Below are 19,240 nucleotides of genomic sequence, written 5' to 3'. Positions count from 1 at the left end.
CCCAGTCCTTGCACACCCAGTCCTTACAGAACTGCCTGATCCTTGCACAGCTACCCATCCCTGGCATGTCCAGGCCTTGCACAACTGCCCTGTACTTTCATGACTGACCAGCCCTTGCTCAGCTGCCCAGATGTGGCATATCCATCCCTTTCATATCTGGCCCTTGCACAACCACCCATCCCTGGCACATCCACCCCTTGCATGACTGCCCATCCCTGGCACATCCACCCTTTGCACGACTGCCCATCCCTGGCACATCCACCCCTTGTACAACTGCCCTGTCCTTGCACGACTGCCCATCCCTGGCACATCCACCCCTTGTACAACTGTCCTGTTCTTGCATGACTGCCCATACCTGGCACATCCACCCCTTATACAACTGTCCTGATCCTTGCCCGACCTCCCATCCCTTGCCCAGCTGCAAACCCCTGGCACACCCATCCCTTGCACCACTGCCCTGATCCTTGCACAGCTACTCATCCTTGGCACATCCACCCCTTGTACAACTGTCCTGATCCTTGCCCGACCTCCCATCCCTTGCCCAGCTGCAAACCCCTGGCACACCCCTCCCTTGCACACCTGGCTCTTCCTTGCACTGCTGCCCACCCCTCGTCCCGTGGCACATCCACCCCTGTCCCGCTCATCCCTTTCTCCCCGAACCCCTTCCCTCCCAGCCGCCTCCCACCCACCCCGGGGCGCCCCTTTTCCCGGCTCCCCCTCCCGCTCTCGCTCGCTCTCCCCGCCCCGCCACTCCGTCCCTCCCCCGGGGGGGTGTCCCCGCATCCCGGCCCTCCCCTCTGCCGCGTCCCGCCCCCGGCCCGCCCCGCCGCCGGCCGGGCGCTCTCGGCCGGCCGCGCTATAAGAAGCGGGGCGGGCGGCGGGGCCGCAGCGGGCGCGGCGGGGGAACGAGATGAGCAGCGCCGGCGCCGCTGCAAGATGCTGGATGGACACGTCCTGCTGGGATGGCTCTCCTCCTGCGCGCTCCTAGGGCTGCTCGCCTGCGCCCCGCGGCCCTCCGCCGCCTACTTCGGGTAGGTGCCCCGTGCTCTCAGCTCCTGCTTTGCTAACTTTTACTTTAGTTTTTTTCTTTTTCTTTTTTTTTTCTTTTTTTTAATGCGAAAGGGGGTTTTCCGCCTTGCCCGTCCCGCCCGAGGTGGGGATGCTGCGTTGCCGCTTCCCTCGCTGGGTGCGGGCATCCCGTGCCGCCGGCGCTGGCAGCACCCCTGGCAAAGGGGCACCGGCGGCGACAGCACCGTCCCCGCGGCTGTCCCGCGTCCCAGCGCTGCGAACCGAGCGACCCGAATCCCTTTAGAGCTGCCTGTCCCGGCCGTGGCCCGGACAGGAGCTGCAGAGGTCGGGAGAACGCTCCGTCTGCCCCTTCCCCGCCGGAGTGACCCACATGGAGGGCACCTGTAGCGCGCCAGGTGCGGGCTGCAACCCTCACCCGCATGGCACAGTCTCGAAAAAACTCTTTTTTTCCTCTCAGTTGAAGCGCGTGTCTCCACACCGGGTACTGGCATCACAGCGGCGTCGATGCTGGTTTTTTGGAGGGGTGCGTGCCGCTGCCACCGCCCCGGTGCGGTGCCATCCCGGGGTATCCGGGGGGTGCCCCCGGTGCGGAGCCGCATCCCGGCGCTCACCTGTGCGCGGGGCAGGGGTGTGGCCGGCAGGGGGCGCTCCCGGCCCGGCCGCGCAGGTGGATCCCGACCCCTCATCCCACTTATCCCGCTTATCCCGCTTTTCCCCGCTCCGGGAGCGCGGGGTTGAGCTGGAGGAGCCAAATACAACCCGCTCCCCGCCCACCACTCTCAAGTGTGCCGCAGCCACATCGCGGGGCTTCACCTCGCAGAGTCCTCCTCGCTGCTTTTTGGGGTGTCGCTGCCTTTTATCCTTTATCTGAAAACTATTTATCCCAGAATGTTGTGGGTTTGTGAGGAGACTGGGATGTGAGCAGCGAAATAAGAGGTTTCGGTGCAAGTTTACTCAAGAGTGATGATTCTTGCCTTGGTTTTTTTGTTTTTGGGATGTTGAGTTGTGACCGCTGGTAGGAGCCACTGGACCAGCCCTGGAGAATGTTTCAGCAGAGTTGAGGTTTTCCCCCTTCTTTCCAGTAAAACAAATCCTGGTGTTGAGGCTTGTCCATTGCTTGTGGTCTGGCAAAGTTTTCCAAACAGTGCTACTTACATCTTGTGTTTCCAGCTCGAGAACCGTTTAACTTCCTGCTGCTGGGGCTGGTTTGCTGAGGAAACAGCCTGTCCTGTGTGTGCAGGTTTTTAGGAAAAGCCCTCTCTTCTCCCTCAGCAGCACACAGAGGGCTGTACTCAGCCTGTTAGCTCATGTGTCTGCTGAAGACCACCGGCACTGAGCAGCTGAATTGTGCCTTGGGGACTGACAGGGTTTGGAAGGAGCTTGGCTGTAACTCTCCTATTAATCTGTGCAGTGCTGGTATCTGCTCCAGTGCAGCAGGTAACTCATTCCAGTTCCTGCTGGGATTTCTCTCCTGGCTGCTGGAGATTTTAACTTAAGAGGGAACATGTTGAGGCACTGCTGGGTCTGTCCTGACCACTTTGGATTATTCTGTCTCGGTAGAGCTGCTGTTTCTGATTTGAGACTCCCTGTCTGGCAATAAGGAGGGGAATAGGAGATTCCAGATGTGCACCCAGCCAGATGTGCACTCCAAGTGCTCTGTGGCGTGCAGTGGAGTTTGCTTATGCAAAGCATCCTGAGCTCTGCTTAAAGCCACAGCGAAGGAGCAGCATCTGCTGCTAATCTGCTCTTTGTTCTTCGCAGAGGCTGCACTTGCTGAGCTGCTGGGGACGCTGGGAGCAGTCAGAGCTCAGATCCCAGGTCCTGATAATCCCTGTAGGGATATGACAAGTGTGTGTGGAAGAGCTGAGCTCTCCTCACTGTGAGTTCTGTGTATTGATAAGGAAGGAAATCTTACACGGTGAAAAGCCGGTTGTTCCTGCAGAACTGTCTCTGCAAGTGCCCTCTGAAGGCTGATATTGATGCTTCTTCCTATGGAGAAGCTGCTCCAGGAGAGGAAGCACATCTGTTTATTCTAATGAATCTTTCCTAAACACCTGAATGCATCATTTGAGCTAAAATATTGAATTGTGCTCAGTTAATGCATCAACCCTTCTGGGCAGGGGAAGGGATGCACCTTCCCAGTTTGAGGCATCACCAAAGTCTCCATGACACCTTTTGGTGGCCTGCTGGACCCTCTGCTGTGGGTTTTGACATCCCTGTGAGGAGAGATGGTGGGGCACAGACTGTGCTAAACAGATGTCATGGTGTAGCTGCAGCTTGGCTGCTTCACTCCACAGTCTGGAGTGGGACAGGGACAGCTGTGGATGATCCCTTCCCTCCCATCCCCAATGTCTAATTTCAGGGAAAGAATTCAGTGTCTCCAAATGTGTGGCCTGGTGGGGAATTAGTGGGGACAGAAATGGGGCATGGTTACACGATAACAAGATTGTGTCAGCATGTAGTTATGTCTGGGGCTGTCCCGAGGGGCAGCCAGAGAGCGGGAGGGGATGCTGGGCTGGGAATACCACGGCTGGAGGCTGCTGCTGCTGCCCTGGAAGTCTGGCTGAGGCGTTTTTGGAGGGATGCACAAGCAGCCAAGAGTGATAAATGCCCTCTGGAAGCAGAGCTTGGTGTGTGTGAGGTAATGTTGGTGCAGATGGGGCTCTGGCTGCTGCCTTGCTCCATCCCCAGGCTGCCTGGTGAGGAGATCTGCTGAAGGAAATGGTTCACTGGCCAGGGTAAAGGGAGGGGCAGGTTTTTCCCTTGCCTTAGAATGATCTGGCAGTCTGGGTGTTGCTGATCTCCTCCCTGGAGCAGGAGGAAGCAGGTGCCAGGTTGATGTGGAGCTGATGCGCGGCAACGGCAGGACCAGAGGTGATGCTGGTGCGTGAGAACCTGCTGGCACCTGCTCAGGAGGGGGTTTGGGAGGTTATAGTCAGCCCTAACTACTGGAAAACAGCTGGAAGAGACTGGCTGCAGGGATGTGGTGATGCTACAGCTCCCACGGTTTGTCTGACGAGAGACTTATTGATGCTAAACAGGAGAAACCATGTCTGCAAAACTGAGCACAGCCCTCATGGCTGGCTGTGTGTCCAGAGCTGCACATCAGGGTGCCTGATGGGTGCACTTTGGGGTAGGAGAACATGTAGGAAACTGTTCCAGGCTGAGTCTGCACCAGAGGGGGAAGCATTGCCTTGAGAGAAGTGTCAGCTGAGAGCGGCGTGTTGAGATGCACTGGCTGTTCCACAAGTTCCCAAAGCTTTTCTGCTCAGCCACGGCCTCTGCAGCTGGGCTGTCTGAAAACTAATTTGCACCATATTCCAACTGGCTGGTGAGGGTAGTTTGGAGCAGCCCCAGCCCACTGGGATCCCTGAGAAAGCATTGCATTTCACTTTTCCTCCCCGCTCTGCTTTCCCTGCGCTTTACACGCTCAGGGTGTGGGTACCTTCCCTCCTCCCTTTCCTCTCTCCAGTGTGGCTGGGGGTGGTGGAAATGCCAGAATGGCATTTGGGAATTGTGTTGGGTCTTGCTCTGCCGGGTTCTGGAAGTGGCAGATGACAAGATTAGCCGTGCTGGGGTGACAGGCAGGCTGAGGAACTTCAATCCTGCCGTGCCCTGGTGCTGGTGGGAAGGGCGACCAGCCTTTAGGACCTGCTGCTTTCCTGAGCTGCCTGATCTGTGGATCTGTCCAGGCCATAAATCAACCCCCCTCTCTTTCTTTCTGGGTGTTCTGATTTAGAGTCTGACTCAGTTTTGCTGCACCCCTTCCTTGTTTTTTTTTCTTGCTGAAGGAGCCTTTTCAGCGTGCTGGGATTTGCTCTGCTGTCCCCTGAGCAGCAGAAGGAGCCTGAGCAGCTCTGCCCCCTCTGCAAACACTTGTCAAGACAGTAGTAATGTTACAAGTGGCTCCTGCTCGCATAGTGTTTATATTGACAGATTGCAATGTTCTTCATAAATGTAACTGATCTGAGCACTGCACGCAGGCAACAGGAACCCTCAAATGCTCGCGGGGGGGGACGGGGAGGGAGGGAGGGGAAGCATAACTTGCCCTAATTTACCAACACACCCCTGGTAAGAGCAGGTCCTTTGCTGCACAGTGGGAGTTTTTAGTGTGGGAAGTGCAATGTGGTTTTATTCCCTTTGGCAGGTGCAGAAGAGGTGCCCGCAGACCTAAGGATATGCTGTAGGTGCTGCTGGGTAGAAATCTTGTAGTTCAGGGTGTAGTTTTGCTAAAAGTACTTGGAAAAGAGCTGGGTATTGGATTTGAAGGGGTATTCAGGAGTTGTGATCGCTCTGAGTGTGGGTGGTTGGGCAGTGAACAGGCTCCCCAGGGTGGTGGGCACAGTCCCAAGGCTGCCACAGCTCCAGGAGCGTTTGGATGATCCTCTGGGGCACAGGGTGTGACTCTTGGGGGATGATCCTGTGCAGGACCAAGAGTTGGACTCTTCTCCTTGTGGATCCCTTCCAACTGGGCATCTTCTGTGATTCTGCCTTCCTGACAAGGGCGATCTTCCAGACTGCCCCTACGAGTGCCAGCTTGAATGTCACTTCCAATAAAATCGAGCCCACAAATAAATGTCACTTCCAATAAAATCGAGCCCACAAATAAATGTCACCTCCAACAAAAGTGAGCTGCAAAAAGCTGCCTGTGGCACTTGGTGGGTGCTGCCATGACTGGTGCCACCTCCAGGCTGGCTGTCCCTGTCACTGGATGGTGGTGTGGGGCCACCCCAAGGCGTGCGGAGCTGCCGCTCCGGAGCCCGGGGGGCGTTTGGCTTTTCCCGGGGGGCGTCGCTCTCTCCTCCCTGGCGTGTGTGAGATGGAGCAACTGGGTCTCAGAGCAACCCAAAAAAACAAAACCTGGGCTCGGCTGGCGAGGCAGGAATGCGGAGCTCGGGCAAACACAGCTGGAGGCAGCTCCTGGCATTGCTGGCAGTGCCACTTGGCCATCCTGCCCCGTCGTGTTCTGTCTCTTCTCTCCATGGGTTTTTGGGGTGCTGCGTTTTCAGGGTTTCCAGGAGGGCTGTGCCTGTGGGTTTGGTTTGTGTGTGTTATTTTCACCCCCCTCTCCCTGCCTTTTTTTTTTTTTGAGCTGGGTGAGTTGATGCAAAGGGACTGCACCGAGTCCTGCCTGGCATCTCTCCCAAAAGTGGCCTCTCTGGGTCAATTCAAAGCAGTGTTTAACCTCCATTCCTGTGCCCTGTGGAACCCCGTGCCCAGAAGTAGCATTTGCTTTGGAGATGCTTGGAAGTGGCACTGGATTTGATGATGTGCCATAAGGGTGGTGGCAAACCCAGGAACACTTGGAAAAATAACTGTGTGCAGGGAAGGTCTGCCAGACCTGCATCTCCATCCCTGGGGACCAGGATCTGTCCCAGACCAGGCTGGGAAGTACCTGGAAGCTCCTCTTCCCTGCTGTGTGCTTAGAGGATGAAGTAACATTTAATCTAGATAGAAATTAGTAGTTTTTGGTTTATATGCACTGGATTTACCTTGTTGCTTGAGATTTGGGAACCACTACCTTGTGCTTCAGTTTCCCTCCCTTGAGAAGACACTTGAGGGTCAACTTAATGCTGAGAATTGTCATGGCCTGTGTGTCCAAATACTGCAAAGTTTTATGTTTATGCTGTAAATGACACCCTGGGGTAGAAGATGTCTTGTTAGGAGAATATTGAATGTGTAATTGGCAAAGCAGGAGTCCAGTTCTTCAGCCTGGTGATGCAGGACTAGAGAGCAGGAACCCCCAGGACTCTGGTCTCCTGGTGAAAGGCCTGGTCAATGATTAACTTGCTTTCTGGAAACTGCTCACAGCAATTAAAAGGGAGTCCAGCCCCACAACCCCAACACAAAAAGCCCAAGAGTGTTTAATAATTAAAGACCTTGTGCTTTATGTGGAGTAATGAGAAGCGCCTCGAGGCTTATTCTGTGCCAGGTAATTGAATTAGGTTTGGGGTTGGGAAGGGGAAGGAAGTTAAATGGAAGGTCTGGGGACTTGATGGAGAAGCCACTGTGATGCTTCTTAGTTTGAATCTTTCTGACCATTGAGTTTTGTCAGGTTTTGCTGCTCTCTTGGTTTTTCTGTTTAACCCACTGTGCTGGCAGACTGGGTGTAATTGTCACCTGGAGAAACATGGGATGGTGTGGGTTGGAAAGGATCTTAAAGACCCTCTAGTTCCATCCCCCTGCCATGGGCAGGGACACCTTTCACCAGCCCAAGTTGTTCCAGCCTGGCCTTGGACACTCCCAGGGATGGGGCAGCCACAGCTTCTCTGGGCAAACTGTGCCAGGGCCTGCCCACCCTTACAGGGAAGAATTTCTTCCTAATAACTCACCTAAACCTGCTCTCTCTCAGTTCAAAGCTGTTCCCCCTTGTCCTGTCACTCTCTGCTTGTGTAAAAAGTCCTCTCCAGCCCTCTTAGATGTTCCTGGCTGAGAGATGCTCCATTCCATTCCTTTCATTTAAGGATGTGCTGACAGTGCCTTTAATCCTAATAAATGTTACTTAATGACTCCTTAAGATTTTTCCCTTTTTTTTATGCTGAACTAAGATACCACAACGGTGACTGAGCATCACTGGTGTTCCCACTGCAGGAGGAAATTCCTGGTGCAGAGCTGGTCAGAGCTGCACAGGGGTGGTGGGACCACCAAATCTTGGCTCAGGGGAGCTGAAGGCTGGACTTGACCTGCCCTGTCTCTCTTGCTTCCCTGTGCATTGATACTTTCTAGGAGGGACTTGGGTTGGAAGGAGGATTTTGGAGGTCTTACACTAGGATATAAGCACAAGTGCTGTGGGGAGAGGCTGAGGGAGCTGGGGGTGTTCAGCCTGGAGAAGAGGAGGCTCAGAGGTGACCTCAGCACTGTCTGGAACTGCCTGAAGGGAAGTTCTGGCCAGGTGGGGTTTGGTCTCTTCTCCCAGGCACTCAGCAATAGGACAAGGGGGCACGATGGGCTCAAGCTCTGCCAGGGGAAATGGAAGTTGGAGATCAGAAAGAAACTCTTTGCAGAGAGAGTGCTCAGGCATTGGAATGGGCTGCCCAGAGAGGGGGTGGATTCCCCATCCCTGGAGGTTTTCAAGGTGAGCTTGGCCATGGCACTGAGTGCCATGATCTGGTAAAGGGACTGGAGTTGGACCAAGGGTTGAACTTGATGATCTGAGAGGTCTTTTCAACTCAATCAATTCTATGATATCCCCACTCAGGAGACAGTCTTGAACAGGGACTTGGGTCACCAGAGGTGGAAGGACTTGTGCTGCCAGAAGCTCCATATCTCTGCTCCAGTTACCCAGTGTGATGTGGCACCTTCAGGGCTTGGAATGGATCAACTCTCAGCATAATTGTTGCTGTCTGAGGTGTTTGAGGAGAGGACTCAATGCATTAGAACTGCCTTGACCTGCCCTCTCCCACAGGGGTGGGGTGGCCCTTGCTTTAGTTCATGCTAAAACCTTTTGTTTGACACAAACTTCTTTACCCCAAGTTCTCGAACTGTCCAGGTAGCAACCTGCCAGCTTCCCTCAGGGTGTGTTGTAGCAATCCAAGAGGTCTCCCACACCTGGCTTTGCAGCCTGCAAACATGCTGAGCCTCTGGCTGCCCTCCACGCTGAAGCAGCCCTTGCTCTTTGCAGCCAAAAAACCTCTCTGGTGGCTTGTAGTGTGTTAATACAATTGGTTTCTCCATCTGAGGAGAAGTCCTCGAGCAGAGGGCCTGTTGTTTGTGCTCTTAAATGGTCATGGGGGGGCCACTGCTCTGGCTTCAGGTCCTGGTCCAAGATGTGATCCAGCTGCAGGCTGGACTGGTGGGATAGATTTTCCTGACTCTTGGCCCCAGAGCTCAGGAGGCAGCTCAGGTGAAGTTGAGTAGGAGCCAGACATTGCTGTGGTGCTGGGTGGAAAGGGTTAACCCTTTCAAAGCCCGATTTTTTTTTACCATCCAATTCCAAATTCTCCCCTCTTCTGTTTTTAAACTGTGCCTTTTAGGGTTCTCTCAGATCGTGGCTGTGAGTGCTAATGAGCCTTATCTCTGGAGATACTGTCATAAAATACACTTATGAAGTTTATCAGCTCAGTAAGCTTTACGTTTCATTGTAATGCATGTTTGCACTGCCCAGAGTGGAACAGGGAGTATTTTGACTGCGTGGATAAACACAGCAGTTACAGGATTTGCTGGAGCTGATAGAAAAAAAAAAAATCTATCCTTTCTTCCCTCTCAGCTGTTGCAGAGAACTCTTGTTTCAAATGGATCCAGCAGCTCCTGCATGTGCTCTGTAGTCCTTCCAGGCTGTTTGTGACCTTAAATCATTCTTCTCTGACGTGTGGGGAGTGTTTTGTTAATTCAGTTGCTGAGGGGGTTTCTTTTGGGGGGAAGGGGAAATGACAGGTTAAAACAACTTGAACTCTTTCTTTGGAAAGAACACAGAGGAAAACTGCTCTTCTTAGACATCCAGTGCAGAACATGCAAACTCAACAGTCTGTGACATTAATGCTGAGTCTGTGCTGGCTTGGAGGGTGCAGTTCCTCCTGGTGGGATTTTGGGCTCTGTGGGAGCTGACATGAATTTTGTGAGTGGATTTGATTAAAATAGGATTAATTAGACTGCCAGATGCTCGTGGAGTTTGGGGCAAAGCTTGCTCTGAGTTCTGCATCTGCTGTGCACTGGGTGGATGAGTTTCAGAACTGGAGCAGAAGTTTCTGTCTTGTAAAAACTGCTCTGAGTCTTCCAGAGGTTCAAACAGCAGGACTGGCCATTGACTGTGTGTGGCAGGAGGTGGTTCCTTGTGCTGTGGAGCAACATGTGATTTCCCCTGGGTGTGAATGGAACACCGAGAGGCCCATACAATATCTGAGCTGAGCTTAAAAACCTGTCTAATGGTCCTGTCTGGCTGAGGCAATCCTGGGAGGAATGGGCAGAAGTTCAGCCAGAACCTTGGTCTGCTTTAAACTTCTCTAAAGGCACATCTTAGCAGCCTCCCAGCAGGGTCAGGCAAATGTTTTCAAACCCAAGTGCTGTTGGAAGAGGTCAGATGATGAACAAAAGAATTAGAAATCCATCTACTTTTGGTCTACTTATTTTTTTCTTCTGTTGTTAGTAATGGAAAGTGAACAGTGCCATGATCTGGTAAAGGGACTGGAGTTGGACCAAGGGTTGGACTTGATGATCTCGGAGATCTTTTCCAACCCAATCCATTCTATGATTTGGAAGTACACAAGGGTGAGTCTTGAGTGTGACCTCTGGGTCTTGTGTGATGTGCAGGTGGGTGAGACAGGTGACAAAGATAAATACCTTTGGTGCACAGAGCCCACAGCTTGACCCTACTGCTGCTGGATCTTAAGCATCTCTTAACTCTGGCCCTGGAGAGACCTTGGAACTCTTTCCAGTGCCTAAAGGGGCTCCAGGAGAGCTGGAGAGGGACTTGGGACAAGGGCATGGAGTGATAGGACAAGAGGGAATGACTTGAAACTCAAAGAGTAAGTTTAGATGGGATGTTGGGAAGGAGTTCTTGGCTGGGAGGGTGGACAGGCCCTGGCACAGGTGCCCAGAGAAGCTGTGGCTGCCCCATCCCTGGGAGTGTCCAGGACCAGGCTGGATGGGACTAGGAGCAACCTGGGCTAGTGGGAGGTGTCCCTGCCCATGGCAGGGGGTGGAATGGGATGATCTTTATGGTCCCATCTGTCCCAAACCATTCAGTGATTCTTCTCCAAAAAGCTGGTCATGACTCTGCTTCAAAAACACCAGTGGGGCCAGATGAACATCTCTGGGGGGGCTCACCCATATCTTCAAGAATACCTGTTCTAACTTCCAGTCAGAGCAAGTTACTACCCTTGAATTCCACCTCCACTGAGTGCCTCCTGCTCCCTGCTGTCATCCATCAGCTGGATGTGACAGCTTGCCCAGCCCTGCCCGTGGGAGCGAGCTCTGAGCTCCTCCAGTGTGTGGGAGTGCCCTGCTGCTCACTGACCCCCTGGGCTTGGCTGGAGGGGCTGCAGGATCACCCCAGGGCTGTCCATCTGCTGAGCCCTGGCATGCACAGCCTGGCAGGTTCCTCTCAAGACCTGTGGGGATGCTTGTAGACCTCCCCCACCTGATTCCTTAAGAGGAACAGCACAAAGGCATTGCTGTCTCCTCATGGTTTGCTTTCAGCAAATTCCCAGTGTAAACCTCAGCCCCTGCTGAGTTGGGTGCATTGTTTTCAACTGTTACAGTGAGCTCAGACCTCTAAATATCCTCATTTTAATGTCATCTCTGAAGATTGATTATTTTTTTTTTATTATTTAAGATTGGTGCTCTGATGTTTGGCATTGCAACAAAACAAAGCCAGGCAGCCCTGGGGGGTGTAACTGCACTTTTGGTAGAGATTGCAGCTGGAGATTGTAGGGGAAGGTGCTCCAGAGGACCTTGTGGGGCTTCCCAGCTCCATTTTAGGATTAGTGGCAGCAAACACTTTGCTCTCTGAAGTGGATTCAGGGGGCAGCGTGGCTGAGGGCACAGCAAAGGCAAGCAAAGAAAATGTGCTTCTACTTGAGCTTAACAGAGAAAGGCTGCTGTGTTTTGGTGTTTCTCAGCCTCAGGTTCAAGTATCCCAATCCTCCCAGGTCTGAGGAGACCAGGATAACTCTTTCAGTGGTCTCAAAGAAGATTTCTGGTGTCCTCCCTCGTGTTTGGGGGCATCCACCCACCTGGGGCACATCATGGCACTCCTGCAGAGGGGCTGCCTGTAGAGCTGAGCTTCCCCCTCGTAGAGACCCAGCTTTGGGCCAGCTCAGGGGTGAGAGATCATGTGATTCAATGAGCTGTGACATGTGCTGTGACATCAGAGTGCCTGGGAGCCAAGTTCAGCCCAGGGCTGAGGAGTTCACCTGGAGTCAGGGCAGCTGGTGGGGTTGGGTACCTGGGAAACAGCTGAGTGGTTGCACTTGGGAGGAGGGTCCACTTTGAACTGGACCCACTGGTGTTGGCTACAGGGACCTCCCCCAGTGCAGTCAGAGCCTTCAGGGAACCTTTCCCAGCTCAGGGATGCAGAGTTCAGCTTACAGCTCTCCAGTGCTGCCCATCTCCTGTGATGAGAAACCCAATCCTGGAGCCCAAAGCCCTCTGGGGACAGTTCAGCAGAACTGAGACTTGATTTAAAAGAACTGACTTGTTTGGCTTAATCTTGACAAAATTCTTTTCTAGCCCTAATCCTCTTCCAGTGTAAGGTGAGATCTTGAAATACCTGACAAACTTAGAGCACAACTCTTTCTGCATCTCTGGGCCTCCCTGTAATCAAAGGTGAGGGGGGGTAGGGATGTTTTCAGCCCCTGCCAGACATAAATCTCCTGATGGGAGCAGGCAGGGAGCTGTTTCTCAGTCTGTGGTTAACAAGCTGATCTGACAGGCCAGAGGTGAAACAGCCACTTGAGCTGAATTACAGGGGCTGACCAAAGATCCAGCACTCCCTTTGGCTCATTAGCACAGCTGTGTTGCATCCCTGGGGACTGTTTCTATCTTCTGGCTTGTCCTGTGTTGACTCTGGAAATCCAGAGGCTTAGCTTGAGTTTTAAGAGAGGACTGAAGCTGAAGAGCTGCTCCTGGGAGGGTGTGAGCTGGACCAGAGAAGGCTTTGAGCAGTGCCTGTGGTCAGTGTTAAGGCTGCCATGTCCCTTTTGATTTCTGTAGCTGATGGAAATGTATCTGTAGGAAGAGTCCTGTGTCTCTGCAAGGTGCAGGACAGATAGTGTTTGAAAGGGAGTAGGACCAGGGATGGTCCTGCATTTGTCTTCTGAGCTTGCAGAGGGATCAACAACCATCCAGCAACAAACCTCACTTGATGCAGTGGAGATGCCTTAAAAGTAACTGCAGTCTGTCTGTGGGGATTTGGTGTTCCCAGTTTTCCCCAGTGCACGGACTGGGTTCACCAGAGCTGTCCCAGACAGTGCCTTGTGGGAGGTACCAGGGGAAGGGAAGGGCATCCTCCCTCATCCCTGCATCCTTTGAGGCCCTGGTGCTGCTGCAGAGCTCATGGAAAATGTGAGGGCGGGAGCTGGCGCTGGGAGGGGCGAGGTGAGCTCCACAGCTTGGCCTCCTCTGACTCACTGGGACAAAAATGCCTCAGTTTGGGACTGCACCAGGCTGGGTGCCCCTGGGACGTGGTGCCACTGGGTGTGTTTCTCAACTGGCTGGGGTTGGGTGCTCTCCCTGTCACCAGGGGGGCACCTCGGGGTGTGGAGGTGGGGGGTGATGCCATCTGCCCCCAGAGGCTGATGGCTCCAGCACGGAGTGAGGGATGGGGCTGGGAGCTGCTCCAGGGGATGCTGATGGACACATCAGCAGGGCAGTTGGATGGCCTTGTCCAAACAGATGGTCCTGCCTGCGTGTGTGGGTGTTTACTCTGTTACCAGAGCTCTTGGGAGGGCTCCTTTCAAGTGCTTCTGGTTGAAGTGGCTCTAAAGCTGGGTCTGGTCTGTCTGGGTGTGTTCAGGGGCCTGGGGGAAGTTGTAACCAATTGCACCAGGGGGCTGAAGGGAGTGCAGAGGTTGGATCTGCATGGCTTTGGGCACATCATAGAATCATGGAATTGATTGGGTTGAAAAGACCTCAGAGATCATCAAGTCCAACCCTTGGACCAACTCCAGTCCCTTTACCAGATCATGGCACTCAGTGCCACGGCCAAGCTCACTTGAAAACCCTCCAGGGATGGGGAATCCACCCCCTCTCTGGGCAGCCCATTCCAATGCCTGAGCACTCTCTCTGCAAAGAATTTTTTTCTCATCTCCAACTTCAATTTGCCCTGGCAGAGCTTGAGCCCATTGTGCCCCCTTGTCCTATTGCTGAGTGCCTGGGAGAAGAGACCAAGCCCCACCTGGCCAGAACTTCCCTTCAGGCAGTTCCAGACAGTGCTGAGGTCACCTCTGAGCCTCCTCTTCTCCAGGCTAAACACCCCCAGCTCCCTCAGCCTCTCCCCACAGCACTTGTGCTCCAGTCCCTTCTCCAGCCTCATTGCTCTTCTCTGGACCTGCTCCAGCCCCTCAGTATCTTTTCATCAAGGCACTTCAGCTGTGAACCAGGACTGTTCTCCCAGTGAGCAGGCTGTGTGCTGAGTCAGGGGCTTGGGGCACATCCCTTGGTTCTTCTCAGGGCCCCAGAGGGCTGTTGGACTATGGACCATATCTGAAAGTGCCTTCAGTGTGACACTGATGAAGCAGAGCCCTTTGTGCTGGTCACTGGTCCTGTTGCAGCAATAAAAGAGGTTCAGAGACACATATGGGGGTCCTACTGATGGCTTAGTGAGCTCTGAAGGTTTTATAAGCAGAAGACATCAAGCTTCAGCCCAAAAGGTCTGACTGCAAAACAAGATGAGTAGTGGAGGCTTCTGCCAAACAAGAGTTGTGGAGCCTTCACTTCAGGCTCCACTACTCAGGCAGTGTTGCACCTGCTCTCCTTTCCAGGGAGATGCGTGGCTGCATTTCCAGGGCAGCTGCTGCCCTTGCTTTAAAGCACCAGCCACACATTTCTCTTGCTGCTGTCACCTGCCCCAGAGCCTCTGTTTGTGTATCTAAAACCTGAAGGCTGGAGAAGGAAGAAACCTGACCAGTGCAATGGAAACCTTCAATTCCCTGCGGTCCCAGGAGGAGGAGAAGAGGAGCTTCAGGCTGGAGCTCGGAATGAACTTCATTTGTACGCTGCCTCGCCTCTCCAGGAGGAGCAGCAGCCAGGAAAAATATCAACAGTTCCATTAAAAAGTCTGCTGGTTTGCTAAAGTAGTGGAACAAACATACCTGTAGGTAAAAGGGCCCGAACCGCACAGGAAACATTAAGTGGAGCGAACACACGCAGCCTCTCTCTGCCTCTGCCCTGGGTGTCTCCCAGCCCAAAAACGCTGCCTCCATGGCAATGTGGACATCAAACAGCAGCTGGGGGGATTATTCTTAGCTGGGGAAGAACTGGCTGGGATGGAGTAGGGGCTCGGTGCTTTCCTAGAAAGGCAAAACCTGTGCTCAGCCTGCTCGGTGCTGCTGCCCGGTCTGGGGGTGGCTGGAGTGAAAACAGGGGCAGGGAGTGCTTTGGGGTGGGTTTTAACCCTCTCTTTGATTTCTCTCGCCCCTCTTAACTTCCCATTCCCTGTTTCTGTTGGAACTGTGAACTGTTTTTGCTCTAACTCAACCCAGTTGAAAAGCTGGGGTGGAAACCAGTGGGAAGTGGGCAACAAATTGGGGAAAGGGGGTGGGTGGGATGGCACTAAATGAGGAAACCAACCACCCTCAGCATTTTAGTGGGTGTTGAGTTTGATCCCTTCAGTCCTTCACTGAGCCCAAATGCATCCTCTGACCACTTCAGGACAGAGGGAACAGAGACCTGCATTTCATATTTTAGTGAGGGATGTGAGCCTCAAGTGGTGGCTTGGGTGAGAGATGCTGCCAGCACTTCTTGGACCAGTACCCTGGTCCCTGAGCTGCCCAGAAAAACCACCCTCCCCTTGGCCATGCCCGGGGAACTCGGTATGTACAGAAAATACACGTGGAAAATGCCTTTGGTTGCAACCAGATGGCACCTGTCAAGCACAAGTAGACGTTTCTATTAGTGCTCTGATTTGAGTGTTTTGGATCCCTCCCAGCCTCTCTCCCTGTCCTCCCAGAGCAGCCCCAGAGGCAGATTGATGGGATTATTGCAGCCTAGAGACAGTCCCTGTGCTCCCAGGCCTCATCTGCACAGCCACTTAGCACAACTAATCTGAACTGACTTTTAAAGTGGATTAGTTCAATTACTCTTAACTAGCCCTGGTGGAAACACTCTCCTTGGGGATTAAAGGCCCTTAATTCACTTTAACAGACTTGATTTCAATGCAAATCAGGCTAAACTGAATTAAGGGCACTTTAGAGCCTTGTTTGGAGGAGGCACTCCAAAAGTGATGTGGTTTAACCACCCCACTTTGCATTCCTGGGCTCGATTCATTCCACTTAGCGTTGCTGCAGTGTCCCCTTACAGATGACTAATATAGGCAGCCTCTCACTTAGGGAGCTGCAAACATTTTACCTCTGCTAATGTGTGAACCAGCTCCTCTGAAAAGCTGCTGCATCTGCTGACCCGGTGCTTTCAATTGCCCAACCAGGGTGTTGGAGAGGTGTTTGCACTCCCTTATTTTTTTTAAGTCTTATTTTCTTTGCCTAATCTTGCCTTTTTTTTTTTCTGTGATTCTTCCAACCAAGTTCTTTTTCACTTAAAAATGCAGGGCAGTGAGTCACCCACCAGTTTTTCTCTGCTGTCCTGTAGGCACTGGCTGAACTGGGAATACTTGACCAACAGCACACTCATCCTCTTAGCTCAGTAATTTAACCCCCCACTTGAGGACGAGCTGTGGTTGTGAAAGGCTTTGGTCTCTATTTTCCTTGAAGTTTGAGTGAAAAACAGTCATTACATGTGGTGCCCTGGGCAAATGTGCAGGATAATTCCTGCTTTGGAGACACTTTGGTGGGATAGGGTTTTCTGGTTTTCTTCTGTGTTTTGCAGTCAGCTGATGAGTGTGTTGGGGTGAAGAGGGAAATCCTGCCAGTGCCAGGGAAGATTCCTGAGCACGTTTTTTTCCTTCATATTGACCCTAAATACCAACTCTGCTTTGTGAAGGGGAGAGGGGGGTAACCCTGACCCTCTGCACATGGGGCTCTCCATCCCCTTGCCCCTATCCCTGCAGCCCATTATCTGATGTAATCCCATCCTGAGCCCCCTGTTTTGCTGCTCTGAGCCCAAATTCAGTCCTTGCTGAGTGGCCACCAGTAGACTGGGGAGGGAATGGTTATTTGGCTCAGCTTTGCCACCTTTCCTGGGGGTGGTGGCCGAGGAGGGGAAGGGTTAAACCTGATGACTGAAATGATGCCAACATTGCTCTTGGTGCTGCTTCTCCAGCCTGCCAGAGCCAAGGTTTATTTTACTAATGGCCCTGTGTAACTTCACCCTCCTCTCCTGCTTAGGATATTTCAGCTCCTCTACTTAGTTTAGCATCACTTGAGAAATGGGTGAGCAGTTTGGGTGGTCACAGCAGCAACTGGCAGCTATATAAGGATTTTTTGGGGTTGGGGGAGAGGACAAACCTTTAGTTTCTTTAGGTTGGGTTTTAATGGTGTTTAGGAAGAGTCCCCACAGGCTGTGGGGAGGGGACAGACACTGGCAACAAGCAGGACGTGGATGCTGCTGCCCTGGTGTGTGGGGGCTGTGAGACCCCTCAAAGGGCCCACTGTGCAAAGTCTGCATCTCACTTATGGCTCTGGCTGAACCATAAACTGATTTAATCTCATTTTCTTACCACCAAGAAGCTCCTCCTTCCCTCTCTGCAGCAGCTTGTGTGTGGCTGAAGGACATCACCATGCTGCTCTCAGGCTTGGCCATGAGGTGGGGACAAATAATGACCATGTGGGTGTTTGCTGATGTGGTTGGACACTGAAATGTGGTTTCTCTGGTTAAGTTTCCTGGAGCAATGATGTAAATCAATGCTCAGATCTTGGGAGGTTTCTTCTTATTCTTGCCACAGAATCACAGGAAGGCTTGGATTGCAAGGGACCTTAAAGCCCATCCAGTGCCACCCCCTGCCATGGACAGGGGCATCTCCCACTGTCCCAGGTTGCTCCAAGCTCTGTCCAGGCATGTCTTCTGGGGATGGGGCAGCCACAGTTCTGCCAGGGCTTCAACACCCTCTGAGTAAAAACACTTCTTCCTAATATTTAACCTAAATCTCTAGTCCTGCTCAAAGAGTACCCTGAAAAAAATACCCAGAGGATTCTCCACCACTGGGTGGGAAAGTCCTATCACTGCTTTGTATCTTTAGGGTTTTAGTTACCTGACCCAAGACCTCTGTCTCCCTAAGTGTTGGTGGCAATGCCCTGATAAGTTTAACACACTGAGGTGCTGGTGTTTCCCTCTTTAAAACATGAGGCCATTAACCTCCTCTCTAGTACTTCTTAAAGACTTTCTGGGGCTACTGCTGTGGGAAGTATGAAAATAATGACTGCTGAGAACACGTCACTTGTGTGAGGAGCTGAGTTGTAACTTCACTCCTGAGAAAACACCAAAGTCTTGCTGAGAGATGTTTCACCCAAAGCACACATTTTCACTTAGGGATGATGTCTTTGAGCCTCAGGATTGATGAAGAGGAGCATTAATACATCCCATGAAATCTTCTTTCTTAGGGGTGCCTGGGGAACTACCATCCCTGGAAGTGCTCCAAACCCCATCCAACCTGGCCTTGGACAATCTGATCTAGTGGGAGGTGTCTCTGGCCATGGTAGAGGGTTGGAATGGGATGATTTTTAAGGTCACTTCCAGCCCAAGCCATTCTGTGATTCTGTGACCATTCCAGGATAAGCTTTTTGAAGTATATGAAGTTCAGGTTGATTTCCATAATCCAAAGGAGGAGTCTAACAAGCTGCCTTCCAAGTGGGAATTGTTCACACCAAAGAGCAGCCCATAGTGTGGCTTCCTGGAGGGGTGTCAGGGAGCTCCAAGGCTGCCCTTTAAGTGATCAGAAGTGCTGAAAACCTTAAATGTAAGACCTGCATAGTCCTGTGAGCTGCATTTTAGACCCAAATGAAATGATTCCACTTGAGGTACAATTTCTTCCTTTGTGCATTGCAATGATCTTTTGGCAGGAGGGTAAAGGACCTCCTGGAGTGGCCCTTGAAATGAGGTTTCAGTAGGTAGATGATACCTGGCAACATCTAAATTGAATTGTCCCTTCTGTGAATCTTAAACTTCTTGGCCTGTGGAATTGGGGAGGTTTCCTTGCTTTGTTTTCAGGCTCTGTAAATTTTGAGCCCTTCTTTCTACTCCTGCAGTTTGTCCACAGGTTTGGAAATATCTGCTGTAAGAGAGAACTTCCATCTACAAAAAGTGAACAAAATCAGTGTCAAAATTAGGAGTAATGGATCAAGTGAGATGTTGGTGGAAGGGGTTTTTATGGCTTTTTGTGATTTTAGGTTGATGAGAACAACCCTAAGAGTTGAGTGAAGTGGTGGCTCAGTGGAGGAGCTGAACAGAATTAAGTCAGGAATAATGTCAAAGCTTCTGCCAAGTCTGGTCTCTGTGACTTTGGGGACTGATTTGTGAGATACCCAAATGAGACATTTCTCTCCTGTCCTGTTCCATAAAGCCAACATCTTCTCCAGTAGTTTAAAATGTACCTTTAACAGAAAGATGCTGTTCTCAAACTCTTCAAACCACCCAAAATCTCTGTAGTGGGATTTGTATACATCCT

The 19,240-nt window shown here is 52.1% G+C and overlaps 1 protein-coding gene across 1 annotated transcript in view; it reads left to right on the top strand.

Moving 5' to 3' along the window:
- The first annotated feature begins 841 nt into the window (after positions 1-841).
- Positions 842-19,240, top strand: part of WNT9A (Wnt family member 9A) — a 65,491-nt gene continuing 47,092 nt past the window's right edge. The window contains exon 1 of the mRNA XM_071560673.1: positions 842-1,031. Within this exon, the coding sequence (XP_071416774.1) occupies positions 937-1,031 (95 nt within the window). The 5' untranslated portion in view covers positions 842-936. The remainder of the gene's footprint in view (positions 1,032-19,240) is intronic.

This window comes from Pithys albifrons, chromosome 7 (assembly GCF_047495875.1).
Source record: "Pithys albifrons albifrons isolate INPA30051 chromosome 7, PitAlb_v1, whole genome shotgun sequence".
NCBI lineage: Eukaryota > Metazoa > Chordata > Aves > Passeriformes > Thamnophilidae > Pithys > Pithys albifrons.
Note: the sequence above shows the minus strand (reverse complement) of the source record. Positions and strands in the feature narration are given on the sequence as shown.